Here is a 15,034-nt window from a genome sequence, read left to right on the forward strand (position 1 = left end):
CACAAAAATTTACTGCTCGGTAGAACTAGATAGTATTATTTTCAATGCTGAAAATTTCGTTTACTTATGAAAGCAGAATCAATGTTTCAAAAGCAATTTCGTACAAAAAATAAATAAATAAATAAATAAAAATCTGTCAATTATTTCAGCGTAAGAAATGCTTTTGAATTGATTTTCTCATTGAAATATTTCTTTTTGAAAGAAATAAAATACATTTAATTAGTATATGCTTGATACACTTCAAAGTATGAATTAGTTTGATATATAGTTACCTAAATGGTTAACTTCTTACTTACTATATTTATTTGAGCAATAATGAAGATGAGAGAAATAGTTAGGACAATCAAGGTCATTCGAAGAGGAAAAGACCGTGTTATATCCCATTTTATGTACTAAAAAGAAAAGAAACACGTATCAGACATCAAGATGTGCAAAACTACGAACAAAGTTCATAAAGCAAAAAGTATGAGAGTCATATTTTGAATCTTATTTTAGCACATAAACAGAAGCGACATTTCAAATCAAATGAATTTAAATAGTTTAATTTAAATCATGAATTTGAAATCTCGGTACATAATAAATCAAAAACTATCTTACAAACAGCCCCATTACAATTTTATTAAATCTTAAATATTACACTTTAAACGTTTACTACCGTAAGGCTTAAATAGTTGTCATAAGTGCTTAGTACTCTTATATCAAATAAATTTCAAAACATTAATTAATTTTTTTAAAGGATTATTCCATGAGATTCTAATTTGTTGTAAGTGTTTCACGTTAAATGAAAAATAATGATGCTTTAACATATTAATAGATATTTCACCATATCCCTCACTATTCTTTAATATTGTTACAAATTCTGTAAATAGTAATTATTTTTATGATTAATTTGTTGGAATCTGGCTAAATTGGGCGTTTATTCCATTACACAGTTCGACACACAAAAATCATCAGGAAAGGTAATATGTCAGTTTTATGTATTTTGACGTCCTGATTCCAAATATGTGCTTAGTTTTGCTCTTTCACATAAAGTTTCTGAGATATAAGCATTTTAGTGATTACGTTATTTCTGCATTTTCAATGTAAAAGTGTTTTTATGTTATTCCCATTTCTTTGCTTGTCTTACTTAATTCTGAAATTTCTTACAGGGACAACATCAGTATAGGTGTTAGTGACTTTGCCATCACCATTGAACAGAGCGTACTCTACTGTTTGATCTGATTTAAATGATAAAAATGCCCCGAAAGTGTATCAATCATCCCGACAGGTTCTGTTATGTGTGTGGTTCTTTTACACCAAAAGGCCAAGTACGTTCAATCACTCATGATATTAAAAAGATGTACCAGTTGTACTTTAAGTGTCCACTTGGTGATCAAGACAAAAGCTGGGCCCCTCATGTGATATGCTCAAGTTGTTCAAATGGTCTTCGCGACTGGTTGAATATGAGGAAAGTGGCTATGCCATTTGCTGTTCCCATGATTTGGAGAGAGCCCAAGAATCATAGTGATGACTGCTACTTTTGTTTTTTGAAACTGAAGGGCTTTTCTGCAAAGAACAAACATAAGATTAATTACCCAGAACTGGAATCTGCAATTAGGCCAGTTTCACATGATGATACCTTGCCAGTTCCTGTACCCCCAGTGTCTCGATTGGAAGAAATTGAAGTCGAATATGAAGACTGTGGATCTGATGCTACAGGCAGAGACATGGATACCTCAATTGATGATGAGTATGTACCTGATGGAGTAGCAGAGCAGCCAGAACGCTTTACTCAACATGAATTAAATGATCTCATCAGAGATCTTTCATTGTCAAAAGATAAATCTGAACTTCTTGCATCTAGGTTGAAACAGAAAAATCTTCTGTACGACGATGTCAAAGTGTGTTATTACCGAAATAGAAGTGACACTTTAGCACAATTTTTCACAGTTGATGGACCAATGGTGTACTGTAACAATGTCAATGGCCTCTTTGAAGAACTGAATCAAGAATATTTTGTTGCAGATTGGCGATTGTTTATTGACTCCTCCCAGAGAAGTTTGAAAGCAGTGTTGCTTCACAATGGAAATATGAAACCATCAATCCCTATTGCTCACTCGTGTCATCTAAAGGAAAGTTATGAAAATATGTCAGTTGTTTTGGATGCTATACAATATAAGCATCATCAATGGAATATCTGTGGAGATTTGAAAGTGATTGGTCTGCTAATGGGAATGCAAGGAGGTTTCACAAAATATTGTTGCTTCTTGTGTTTATGGGACAGTAGAAATACAGAACAGCATTATGTTCGTCGTGATTGGGGACAGAGAAACATGTATGCTGTAGGTAGAGACAATGTTCAGCACAATCCTTTAGTTAATCCAAACAAAATCTTTCTTCCTCCACTACATATCAAGTTGGGATTGATTAAAAACTTTGTGAAAGCCATGGCAAAGACAAATTCGCAAGGGTTCCAGTACATTTCACAGAAATTCTCCAGCATTTCACCAGCAAAACTGAAGGAAGGGGTATTTGTTGGTCCTCAGATCAGAGAGCTTATGAGAGATGATGTGTTTGAAGGGACTCTACATGATAAGGAATTGAGATCTTGGAAAAGCTTCAAGTGGATCTGTAAAAACTTCTTAGGAAAAAATAAATCTCAAGAATATGTTGAAGGTGTTGAAAAACTACTAAATGCATACCAGTCTCTTGGATGTCGCATGTCTCTGAAAATGCACTTTTTGCATTCACATTTAGATTTCTTCCCTCCAAATCTTGGGGACGTTAGCGATGAACAAGGCGAGCGGTTTCACCAGGACATAAAATTAATGGAACACCGCTACCAGGGTTTTTGGAATGAATCAATGATGGCAGATTACTGTTGGATGTTATACAGGGACAACCCAGAAACATCATATCACCGCCAGTCTAATGTCAAGCACTTTTAATTTTTGCTCATATTTTGGTTTCCGGTTTTCATGTGAAATGTATGGTTCAATAAAAACTGTTTTGTAAGGTCTAGCATTTTTTGTCATATGTGTAATACTGTTTTCTTAATGTCGCCCATGTATTTTCTATACCTTATAAGCTATGGTTTTCGCGGAGCAGCACCATTAAAAATGGTGCTGCTACGCGAAAACTATATGTGCTACAGAAAAACTATTTACATTTTTGAATTCAGGACAAAAAAACTGATTCAGAAAAGTACAAAATCATCTGCGATGATTAAAAAAAGTTTTTTTTTGTCGACCTGTGTTATCTTTCATCTAATATCCCACACATTAATAAAGAATATCCCACACTATTCTTTAATATTGTTACAAATTCTGTAAATAGTAATTATTTTATGATTAATTTGTTGGAATCTGGCTAAATTGGGCATTTATTCCATTATCTTTCATTTAAAACTATTGTAGTAACGTAACCTGTAAATAGTTTCTTGTAATGTACATACAACCCCTGACATTCGACTGAAGTATACGGTCCCCCTATTTTTCATTGATAAGGTTTGTGAATGAATAAAAAGAAACTAGAAGGAAACTTCGGGAATCTTGTGGAATATTTGAGAGGTCTCTTTCGAGATTTATAAATAGCCACGGCCGACGGCGGGCGCTAATCTCGAGTTAGTTTTTGCTCGTGAATCGTGTCAGTAGTACGCTGGAGAGCATGTATTAGCTGTGTTTTGTGAAGCCTTTGGGTTGTATTTTTGCGTATTTGGATGTAAATACGTGTGTAACCGTTGAGTTTACGGTGTTAGTTGATATTTTCTTAATTGCTGATGATTGATTTAGCAGTTGTAACTACTCTTCCTGTATATAAATGTAAATAAATCTCCTGTGTTTTCTCAATAACTGTGTCGTCATTTCAAGAAAGTTTGAAGCTGCACCGAACTCGTAACAATATTATACTTTAAACAACACTTTCACCCAAGCATATGTGATGCTTTCAGTTGTAACGTATTCAAATTTTGTGCGAGTACCTAGTTTTAGATCCGGGACTGGTGCAAGATTAAAATGGATGCTTCAGTTGACAAATCGATTAACTCCACTTTAAAAAAAAAAATCCCTGTTTCTGCTCTGATAGTGCTTAATAAATGCTTAGAATATGAATTTATATTAAACTTTTTGTTCAGTACATTTCTGATCCTGCGATGGCAAAAAATGTAACACGAGGGCCCATTCACTCCTATTAGATAACACTATCTTCTTCATCACTTTTCTCGACTTTTTGTTTTATGGAGTTAATCGATTTGGCAAGTGAAGCATCCAAATAATTTAAGACCAAATAAATTTATACGAAATTAATGCTTGCCATTTTACTCGTCCTTTTTATTGTGCGATGAGGTTTTATCAATGAAGTTATCGCACCGATGACTAATTTAATTAGTGCATTTTTAGTTGCAGAGTGTAACTGGAGTCCTTTTCAGAAAATAATACCTGTATTTTAAATTATGACTTTATTTCCTCCTTGGTGATACTATACAGTGGTATCCTTGGCGAGCTATTTACATATGAAAAATGATATTGCAAAATAAGTTCTCTCGAAGCATAGATAGTTTAGTAAAACAGGCAAAACCATTATTTGTAAATTTGCATTATGACAAATGAAGAATCATTTATGCAATTGTAGTTTTAGTTATTTAAACTTAAGGTTTGCAGATAAAGTTTACTGTTATAAAATGCCTATTCGAGAGCATGACGGCAAGTAGCCGACTTGACTGACTATGAAACTAAAATACGGCGCCTTAACAGAGAGAGAGCAACTGAGCTACAGAAGCAACATATATAGTCAGCCAGAGTCATTTGCATGTGAAATGCGCATTTCCCGATGTTAGAACGGCGGCCAATCAAATGGATAAGGAATTTCGTCATTTTATGACGTAAGGCACGCACGTGTCTAAGATCGGGAAATACGTTACATACATTGAAATTAGCATTTGTGACTTTGCAAGATAAAAGAAAATGGTGATTTAATTAATGCCAAATATATCAAAATAAACGTGAATTATTGATAATATTATTTGGAATTCCCAATACTTTTAACGTGTGGAAACAATTGAGGCAGTGAGAAGCAAAGGGATGCAAGTGCCCAAATTGTTAATCTAGATATAACCAGTACAAATGGTACTGTCCTTTGTTTTGAAGCAGGAGATAGTACTTGTATAATTAGTAGGTGCTGCTATACATCGTGATTTTGAAACATTTTTCCATCAAAGTCTACCAAGGGCCAGGCCCGCGCCAAGCCTGATCGGCGACGTCGTGCAAATGTCTTTTGAGCGCCTTTAAGCAATAATGCTCGAGCAAAATATAGTTAACACTTGGGGTGAGGTTTTGTAGACAAATGTATTGTGGAAAAAATACATTTGGCATTTAATTTCTCAAAAGAAGAACAATCTGTAAATTTTTAACTGTGGAACAGTGTACGTTTTTACTCGATATCTCGAAGCTGTTTCGAGTAACGGCGGATGTGAGGGAGGGCCGATCGAAATTGACTTTTGAAATCTGACTTTTTCTCTTGGAAACCTTGTATTGAGTAAGAAATCTTGGAATTTGATTGAAATATTTATTTTTTATTTTAGTCTAATACGTACTTTAAAAAATGGGAAACGACTATTATACAGCTTAAAATTCTAATATTCTTCTTTGGTATACTGTCCAGAAAGCAAAGATGTCTATTTCTGAGCTTCGTATTGATGGATAGTTAGTTTCTGAAGAAAATTTCAAAATGTAGAACATTGTGAAATCCCTACCTAAATAGTGGGTTGTTTCAAGTGTACCTGCCCGAAAAAAACCGGGCAGGCTTATTCGGGCTTTGCTCGCTTTGACGAACCCCGTCACAAAAGACTATGATTGCACAAATTATAATACAAGATATTCATCGCAAGAACCAAAATGGGGAATAGCGAATTTCTTGCACCTTGCTCAACCTTGTGTACTATAGACATACCGAAATAGCATTCACAGCTCCACATTAAGAAGGAAAATGCCAATGTATGCATTAAGTAAAGTCACTTGTTTTCAGTGTAAAAGATTGCGCTTTTGAATAGCATGTGTAGACACAACAAGTCAACAATTTTACCCTTTAGATTCTCAGCGAGACGAAATAATTGTTTCAATGCGCAGCATAATTTCACCGCCGCCATTAGATATAATTATGAATTACTTTTTTGGTTAGAGCATTTTTTCCCTTCATTTGGAGCATTTTTGATCGCTAGAGCTCGGCGCCTTTTTGGCTCTGACGCTGTCGTGCGTCGCACGACCTTGCACATAGAGACGGCGGACGCGGCCCTGCCGAGGGCCTTATCTTTAAACGCGTTTTACTCAAAACTTGAAAATCTCCCCTTAAATTCCTTTGCTTTTCGCCTCATTTCATAAGAAAAATAATAATGTACAGCTGAAATTGCGAAGTGTATCTAATTCACGTGTTTTCGGATTAAAAATAACTTTTTGAAAGCAAATTTTTTTTCAATAGGGAAGTTGCAACCTATTAAATGTTCATATTTTGGCTATTGCATATTGTTAATTGACCCTCAAAACTAAAAAATTCACCATCGCCGAATTTTAAAACACCGTGGTTGATTTTTAATGAATTTTTAAAAATCCACGCGCAAAAGTGCGCTCTTCTGAAACGTCACGAGCCTACGTCACAGGGCGCGAATGGGCAGCCTTCCGCCGAAGATCCCTTGTTTTCGCTAGGGACATTTTGAGAGCGCTGATATTTTTATTTTTTAGAAATTCAATAATCCTTTTGAACACACTATGGAGGCCGGATTTGTTAAAGCACAATCTAAATAATCTTCCTCAAATAATATCAATGGTGATATTCGAATATTTCCGAGAGGATGAGAGGTTTAATGTTCCAGAAACGCGAGGAGATAAGCCTTTTACGTTTCATCTTCGAAGTCGAATGCACGTTCTTCGATTTCTCCCATGACATGGGAACCGGTTCGCTAGCGTTTCTCTCCTATCGGACGTCACTTCCTATGCCATCTGACGTCACAGGCGCTTGAACTTTAAAAATTAATTTTAAAAAAACTACTTATCGTAGCGCAAAATTTTTTTCACCTATGATGTTCATACATGTTACTCTATCATATAAAAATAAAATTGAAAAATCGAAAACTTCCCTATTACTGGACGCTTACACCAACTTCATTGAAGCTACAGATTGCTTTTCCCACGATAATTCAACTAGGGTAAATGACTAGTTATGGGCACTCAAGAAGTGATGGGCAGGTTCGCCTTTTGTTGTCAGTATCAAGTTTGTAACCGATAGTCCAGCAACATTAATAGTGAATTATCAAAAAAGCATTTTTCAAGAACACGCCCACCATATTTTGTTCTAAACTAACTTGAAACAATTTCCTATTATGCCCTCCGCCACTGCATTAATCAGCAGCGTCATGTAGTGAGTCTCTGTGAAGTTATTTCATTTTAAAGTTGTAGTTTAATTGAAACAGACACCCTGTTTATATTTTACATAGGAGCATCGGACAACGCAATCTTCTTAATATAGATTTGAAATTTTATTTGAACCCGTTTCGTTGAATCAGATCTATAAGCCTCTGAGCACTGTTAGTTTAATATTAAGCACCATGTACACTCACGAATGCCATACAATTATTTTTCAGTTTCATGGATACTAAAAATATTTTTTTGTGTTCAATTTTAACTTAATTTTCTCGCCTTCTTAATAGACTTCTTTGTATTAATAAGCATGTTCATTCTTATGGAACATGCATTTTTTATTATATAATGTAAATAGTTTTTTACCTTCACTTTGGCAGCTAGTGTCAGCATAATGAGTACAAATACCCAACAAAATGTAGAAAGAAAAAGAATCACCATCAACAAAGACCTGCATAAGAAAACATTTATATTTATTTGAGTTTGTCATCATAAATTATGTTTTTCAAAAAAGAAAACCCCATACACGAATATAGAAATACTGTAACAGACACGGTGAAACATACACAATAAGTAAAGCATATTAATACACATCACAACTTTCATAGAATCTATAATGGTAAGGCAATTAAACTGTAAATGGGAATCATGGAATTGAAATTTGTAAAATTCCCTTAAATCTGTAATAAGTAAAGCATATTAACAGACATCACAACTGTCATAGAATCCATAATGGTAAGGCAATTAAACTGTAAATGGGAATCATGGAATTGAAATTTGTAAAATTTCCGATTTTAGAGCCTTACTGTAATGCAATCATATACAGACAGCTCGATTACGACATCCAGACGGTGCAGTTCCAAGTTTATTAGTTATTGATTATAGATATTCCAGACTGATCATCGCTAATACGTGCAAAACTGCATCAGTATCTGGATGTCGTAACAGAGCTGTCTGCATGTCCTTCTACTTCTGCCTTGAGCCCGACTTGGAGCAGTCACTTAACAACTCATTCAAACTGCAAGCATTTTTTTTTGCTTAATCTTTCATTAAAGCTTTGATTTTCTACAGCATCAGGACATGATAACTTCAGAAAATGTATGCAACTGCCCAAACCACAATATCTATCAATAGATCAAATGAATCAAAAATTCACCAGCCGACACGTCTCATTACTGTTGCAAATGAAGTAACAAAAGTAATTTCAGATATAAATGCCATCGTTAACGAAGAATATTATTTCCTTATGGTATTTGAGAGCTTGTGAATTTAAAGCAGCCTTATGTTATTAAACTTCAGTTAAGGGGGGGGGGAGAAGAAAAGGGAAAAACACTTCTTAATACTCTGTTGTTATATGTTCTAAGAAAAAAGAAAGGTATTGATCAATATGGATTAAATCCTCCTTTAGAACTTGTATTCAGTAAATTACCACCCAATAGTTAGGGCTAAAGCAGAAAGACATGAAATACACCGCCAGCTCAGTCATTTCCAGCCGAGGACTGCAGTTTCGTGCTTATTAGCACTCATCAGCACGGCATAGGAAAGTGACTGAGCTGGAGATGGAAAATCTCTTAATGAAGCCAAGAGTGCCAAACAAACTGGTAGCTAATATAGAATTAGCAGACCAGACAGGTGAATATACCATGCCTTGCCTTCAATCTTCGAGTTGAACCGAACCATTGCTTCGGTCGTTCGTCTGGTTTGTGCTAATTCTATATTAGCTACCAGTTTGTTTGGCACGCTTGGATTCCTTAAGAGGTTTTCCTTCTCCAGCTCAGTCACTTTCCTATGCCGGGCTGATGAGTGCTAATAAGCACGAAATTGCAGTCCTCGGCTGGAAATGACTGAGCTGGCGGTGTATTTCATGTATTTCTACGTTAGAACTATTCAGATGGAATTTTTATGAGGGACTACATACAAATTAAAACGAATATAAAAATTGAGTTTTTGATAGGAAACACCTGTTTTTTACTACACAGTGTGTATCAGTTAACAGTTTCAGAACTTCTAAGAGGGGTAAGGTGCTTCGTGACGTCTCGAAATCATACAACAATGCAGGGTCGGAAATGCTTTCCTGAAGCGCTGATTTACACAGAAGCAGCATAAAGTAAGAGACCAGTAAGTGAAAAATCTTTTTAATTTTGCATGTAAAAAAGCAAAAAGTAAATGGGTCAAAATAAGTGTTCGAAGCATTTTCTACCGGCTACTATTCATACCTCACATCTTCAGCGAGTGGAACTCCGAACAATCTGGAATACTACCGGTATAAAATTTCTCGGGTCAAGAAATCATTTCCGACCCCTCAATGCAAAACGATTTCGAGTCGTCCCGATGCACCCTACAACTCTTAGGAGTTCTTAAACAGTTAACTGCAACACTCTGTATAAATAAGCCTTGCAGTCTAAACGAAGTGAAGTAAATGATGTTATTGAGAAATTAAAAAAAAAAAAAAAAGATTTCGAGAAATGCAGGTACCGAAGCTTAGTATTAAACAACGGAAAATAATTTAATGATACATCAATCACAGGAAATAAGTAAATCTACTTTTTAGAATAAGTAAGTTTTAAGTAATTGATTGAAAACGATGTGGTTTTGTCGAAACTAGTTAGCTGGTGAAAGAAAGCATACGGTTAAAGATATGAAACGAATGTTCGTAAACTATTAAATACTCAGTTTCTAAATTGTTCAGTCATTATTAAAACTAGTGACCAAATAGTTTACAGAATAGTTTAAAAATTAAAATTATACATTATTTTTCAAAGAGAGTGAATAAGGTAATACATTTAAAAAGTACGAGAATTAACTTTTATGTAGTTATATAGTATCATAACCAACTACATTGTTTTGTCGAAAGATTGCGGTTCCTTAAACGGTAGTAAAATTAATTTTCAAGAATAGCAATAAAACTGCTGAATATGTTGAGCTCAAATTTCAGATTGCCGTATAAAGCTCTTTTATATTCACTTTTCATTAAAATAACACGTGGATTTAAATAATTTGTTTTCAACAATTAATTTAATAATTCATTCAAAACCTAAATTAGTATTCGTGTGCTTGTTAATATGAAAATATAATCCTCACCGTATGCAAGATAGTTTAGATATTGTACGCACAAATGAGGTAAATCGTTTCAACATTAATAGAATTTTTTTTTCTCAATTTAACTTTGATGCAGCAGTTAAATCAAATAAAGAAAAATAATAGTATGCGAAGTTAATGCTGATACTTATTAGAAATATCTGATAAAAAAGGAGGTTGCTCCTCAACATTTTAAAGCTGATGCTCATTTTAATGTGAAGACGACCCCTTAACAAACATTTAATAAAGGAAGTTTATGGAATATATTATTCCTGAAAAACTGACGTATTTTATGTGTCTCTAGTGTAAATAATCTTTAAATACCCGAAGGAGAGTCCCCCCCCTCCACTATAACAGCACTTAGCCGAATTTTCAATTTCGGTTTGTAAGCAAAATGACTTACTTTCCCTGACAACTACGCGAAACACAAATCTCTGAACAGAACAAAGACAGTAAGAGTCCCTTATTTTTTAACGTTTAAATATGCAGTTGAATACTTTGCAACTGGACAAAGTAAAAAACAAAACTATGAAATTAAATATTTACAATTAATTCATAGTCATTGCTTCGTTAGTGATTTAGGTACTGCTTATAAGTTAAAAAGGAAAATTTACGTAACAAACTTTTGTGCTTGTTGACTCTTCTATAGAAAACGTTTCTACTGCACTAATTAATGCTTTAATTTTTAAACCATGTAAATATTAACTACGAAAATATAGCCACTTTCTCTGAAGAAACTTTTATATTTGCCTTCTTAAAACACACCTTAGAACACACATATTGAATAAAAATATTTAAAAAAAAAAAAACGCTCCCGATTTGTTCATGTTCTTGTGTCGCTGAGTGCTCCAAACGGTCCGTGTGTCTGCCTGTTTAGGATTGACACATCTACCGTCGAATACGGTATACTCTCGGGAAACCATTTCGCTCAGTTTCATCTCTTCATAGATTTTGTTCCGAATATATCTATTAATCTATATTATTAAAATTCATCCAAGCTTGTGGATGTGTATCTGTTTTTCCGGATTTTTATCAGTTGACATATGGGTGACCCCAATTTGGCGAGATATTTGCGACAGTTTCAGGATATTCCGAAAAAGTCATTTTGCCCAGTCTCAGTCATCTTGGGCTTTAATTAAAAGATATAATGATTAAAATCTTTTCTAATGTTAAAACCTGACCACGTCTGTTTGTCTATGAAATCCCTTTTAGACCTCAGATTTGGTGAGATATTGCCATTTTGTTGCCGAATTTCACTATCTCTAAGAGATAAAATGAACGAACGGAATTATACATTACTAGACATTATGTACCTTTGAATAAAATATGCGTTATTTTACATTGTAACCTTCTGAGTAGTTCATAATTCGCAAGCTCAATGCGTTTACAGATTTTCAAGCCCTCGTACCACCGTGCAAAATATCCACCGAAGACGGTTGCTGATCGTAAAAGATGACTACGAACGCTGCTTGCTCAACGTGCAGTTTACTTTTTAGTACGATATAATTCAAAAATCACAAAATAAAAATCATAATAACTCATCTTGACATTTGTAATTGATTGACATTTGTAAAGTGACATGACAAAAATAACCCAACTAAGGGCACATTTTTCATTTTTTACTCTCGACTATATGGAAATGTTTACAGATACTGGCGTGATGTGCTAATAAATGGGGCTTATTTTAGAGGCATAGAACTTTAGGTTCAAATAAAACACAGTTAAATGGTGTTAATCGCCATGAATTTGGCTTTATGCGAAAGATGATTCTTTGCCATTTTTATTTGAATATGATTTCTGGCATATGGCCACCTCGGCTGGCTCGGAGAAAGTAAAATCGGTAAGTCCAATTTTCTCACCTTTTGCAGCAATGGATGCCGTATGTCAATAACATGGCGAATGTTCTCTTCCGAGGCGTCAATCGTCTGTGGCTTATCGGTGTAGGCCAGAGACGTTACAAAGCTCCACAAAAAAATAGTCCAGCGGTGTTAAATCGCATGATCTTGCAGGCCAATTCACGGGTCCATTACGCGAAATTATTCGTTCACTGGACGTTTCTTTCAAAAAATCAATTGCGACACTCGCTGTGTGGCATGTTGCACCGTCTTGTTGTCTATTCATGATGAAATGACAAACTAAACTAAGCACAAAACAAGTGACAGCTATCACAACGGCGCACATATCAAACTGTGTTGCAAACTTAAATTTCTATACCTCTAAAAAAACACCCTTTATTATGACGTAAATGAATACGATATCAACGTATAAAAATCCCTTTAATGTAACAGTTTGTAACTCTACATAATTAAACATACTTCCGAATCAATTTATATGTAAAAGTAAATGATGAAGTCAAATTATTGATTAAACTTTATTAAATTCTGATTAGAAATCAATGAAATGCAATGATAGTTAAGCAGTTTTAGAAGAAAATAACTGATTTTAAAGTTTTTGTGCAAAGAAATTTTAAGAACCTTTACGTTTTAAAAGGTTTTAAAAAATTTAAAAAAACATTGAAAAAAGGAATTTTTTCAAATCAAAAATAACAAAAATAAGAACTGAAAGCAAACAATACTTATGACTTATTTCTAAAAAGAACATATAATACTCAATGGACTTAAAAGCCAAACTTTACCTGGTCAGAACAATAGCTTGAACGAAGCCTAAAATCATTAAGACGGCTAAACAACAAACCATGCTGTTGGCAAATCCTTCATCTCTTTCATTATAGTACTACAAAAGAAAAATAATTAATATGACGTAAATTCCTTTTATTTATATATTTTTACGCAATTGTTAAAAGGCAATGGTAGTTAGTGCTTTAACTCCAAGAATATTGAATTATGACTATGAATTGAAGGTAAAAGATCTAGTATTGAAATTTCTGAAATGACTACTTTTGTTGCAGTACATATACAGCATACATACACTTCTAAATATTTGTTATACCAGTTGTTTTTTACTCCTGCCTCATTTTTTTTATCAAGTCAGTTGAAATCTTCAGTCTCGGAAAACTATCATTTGTCTGTTCACAGAAGCCTTCAGATCATAACAACTGTATTACCTTACAAAAGCATGTTTTTCTTCATGTCATCTAGGCTGTCATTTGCGGTTGTTTGGAAAGTGTAATCGAGAGTGAGTAGAAATGTCAAACTTGAAACAGCAAAATCGAGATGAGAATCTGCGGGGGGGGGGGGGCTGTTTCATTCTATTTGTTATGCGGAGAATATTTTCAGTGCTGATGAAATCCAAGTGCGGTTTTTAATTAAAACTTTCTTCATTAGAGGAAATTCGCTAATGAGATTTTATAGTGAAGAAACCATACATTTTTAAACTGTCGATAGACGAAGACAAAGCCATTTGTGAATTTAGTACATTTTTTGTTGAATCGAACTAATTGAGATTGAACGTTATCTAGAACTATTCTATAACATCGTATATTAAAGTTCTTAAGCATTTTTATAAAAATTTAAACTATTTTTGATTTTTGTATCGTCATCACGAGCCTCGCGTCTTTTATAAAAACCATTTTACTTTTTGCAGATACTTTTGTTTTTTATGATAAATTTAGGAGAGGTCATATTGATTAAGGGTTCAGCTTATTATATGCAATGTAAATGTTCAAAATTTTGAAGTATTTTATTTTCAGGTATCTTTTTAGATCAAAATCATAATTATTGCTATTAGACTAAGCTTGGAAAAGACCTAATTTATTGGGATTTATCAACTTTAATAATCTTATACAGGAAGTATAAGTTGAAGCGCATATGTTAGAAAGCATCTTCGATTAGCAAAATTTGGGCAGTAATTAGAATTACTTTTTCATGAATAATTACCTGCACTAAGTAACCTATTTAAATGAAATAATGTGAACAAAAAAAAAGTTCATATGGTGACTTAATGATATGATTGGAAAAAGTCAACGGCATTAAAGTAGGAAAGTTTTCAAAGTATATGCATTTCCCTGTTTCAGGGTTACAAGAAATGCCTTTTAAAATACAGAAAAAAGTTGAGCTTCGAGCTCTAAGCAGCCATCATGCAAGTTTTATAGAAGGGTAGAGAAGATAAAAGCTGGGCAAGAAGAACCACTTGCATTAAATGTGCAATTTTCGAAATTTCTTGCTTTGCACCATAACGTTGAGTCTACCATTTAGTTTTTTATGAAAAAGATTCTACGTCTTATGGTTATTCAGCGTAGAAAAATCTGATTTTTTGCTGAAAAGTTAATAAATTACTCAAGTATTAGGCATTCGAGTTTCGAGTTTTATGCCGGAGAAATTTCTTCTTAAATCCCTCTTCAGAATCAAATGCTGCTTTTTAAATTTGATGGTTCATGTGAAAAGCAAGAAAGAAGAAGAAAACATCCTCACCTGTGTCTCTTTCTCATTATCCTTAAAACATAAGGTGAGCACATTTATGTAGGTTGATTTTTCCTGGTCAACGCTTCGAGCATCAATAGCCTGAGCCAAATATTTATTGACTCGACTTGTTGGTTGGTGATACACAGTGGAATGTCTGAAAAGAAATATATGTATATACATATATGAAACGTAAAATTTGGGCTCATTTTT

At 33.9% G+C, this 15,034-nt stretch overlaps 1 protein-coding gene across 1 annotated transcript in view; it reads right to left on the minus strand.

The window, feature by feature from the left end:
- Positions 1-15,034, minus strand: part of LOC129219156 (Ca(2+)/calmodulin-responsive adenylate cyclase-like) — a 171,250-nt gene that overhangs the window by 51,733 nt on the left and 104,483 nt on the right. The window contains exons 9-12 of the mRNA XM_054853475.1: positions 14,834-14,978; positions 13,099-13,196; positions 7,752-7,836; positions 297-392 (exon numbers count right to left, since the gene is read on the minus strand). Coding sequence (XP_054709450.1) covers positions 297-392; positions 7,752-7,836; positions 13,099-13,196; positions 14,834-14,978 — 424 coding nt within the window. The remainder of the gene's footprint in view (positions 1-296; positions 393-7,751; positions 7,837-13,098; positions 13,197-14,833; positions 14,979-15,034) is intronic.

This window comes from Uloborus diversus, chromosome 3, assembly GCF_026930045.1.
Source record: "Uloborus diversus isolate 005 chromosome 3, Udiv.v.3.1, whole genome shotgun sequence".
Lineage (NCBI taxonomy): Eukaryota > Metazoa > Arthropoda > Arachnida > Araneae > Uloboridae > Uloborus > Uloborus diversus.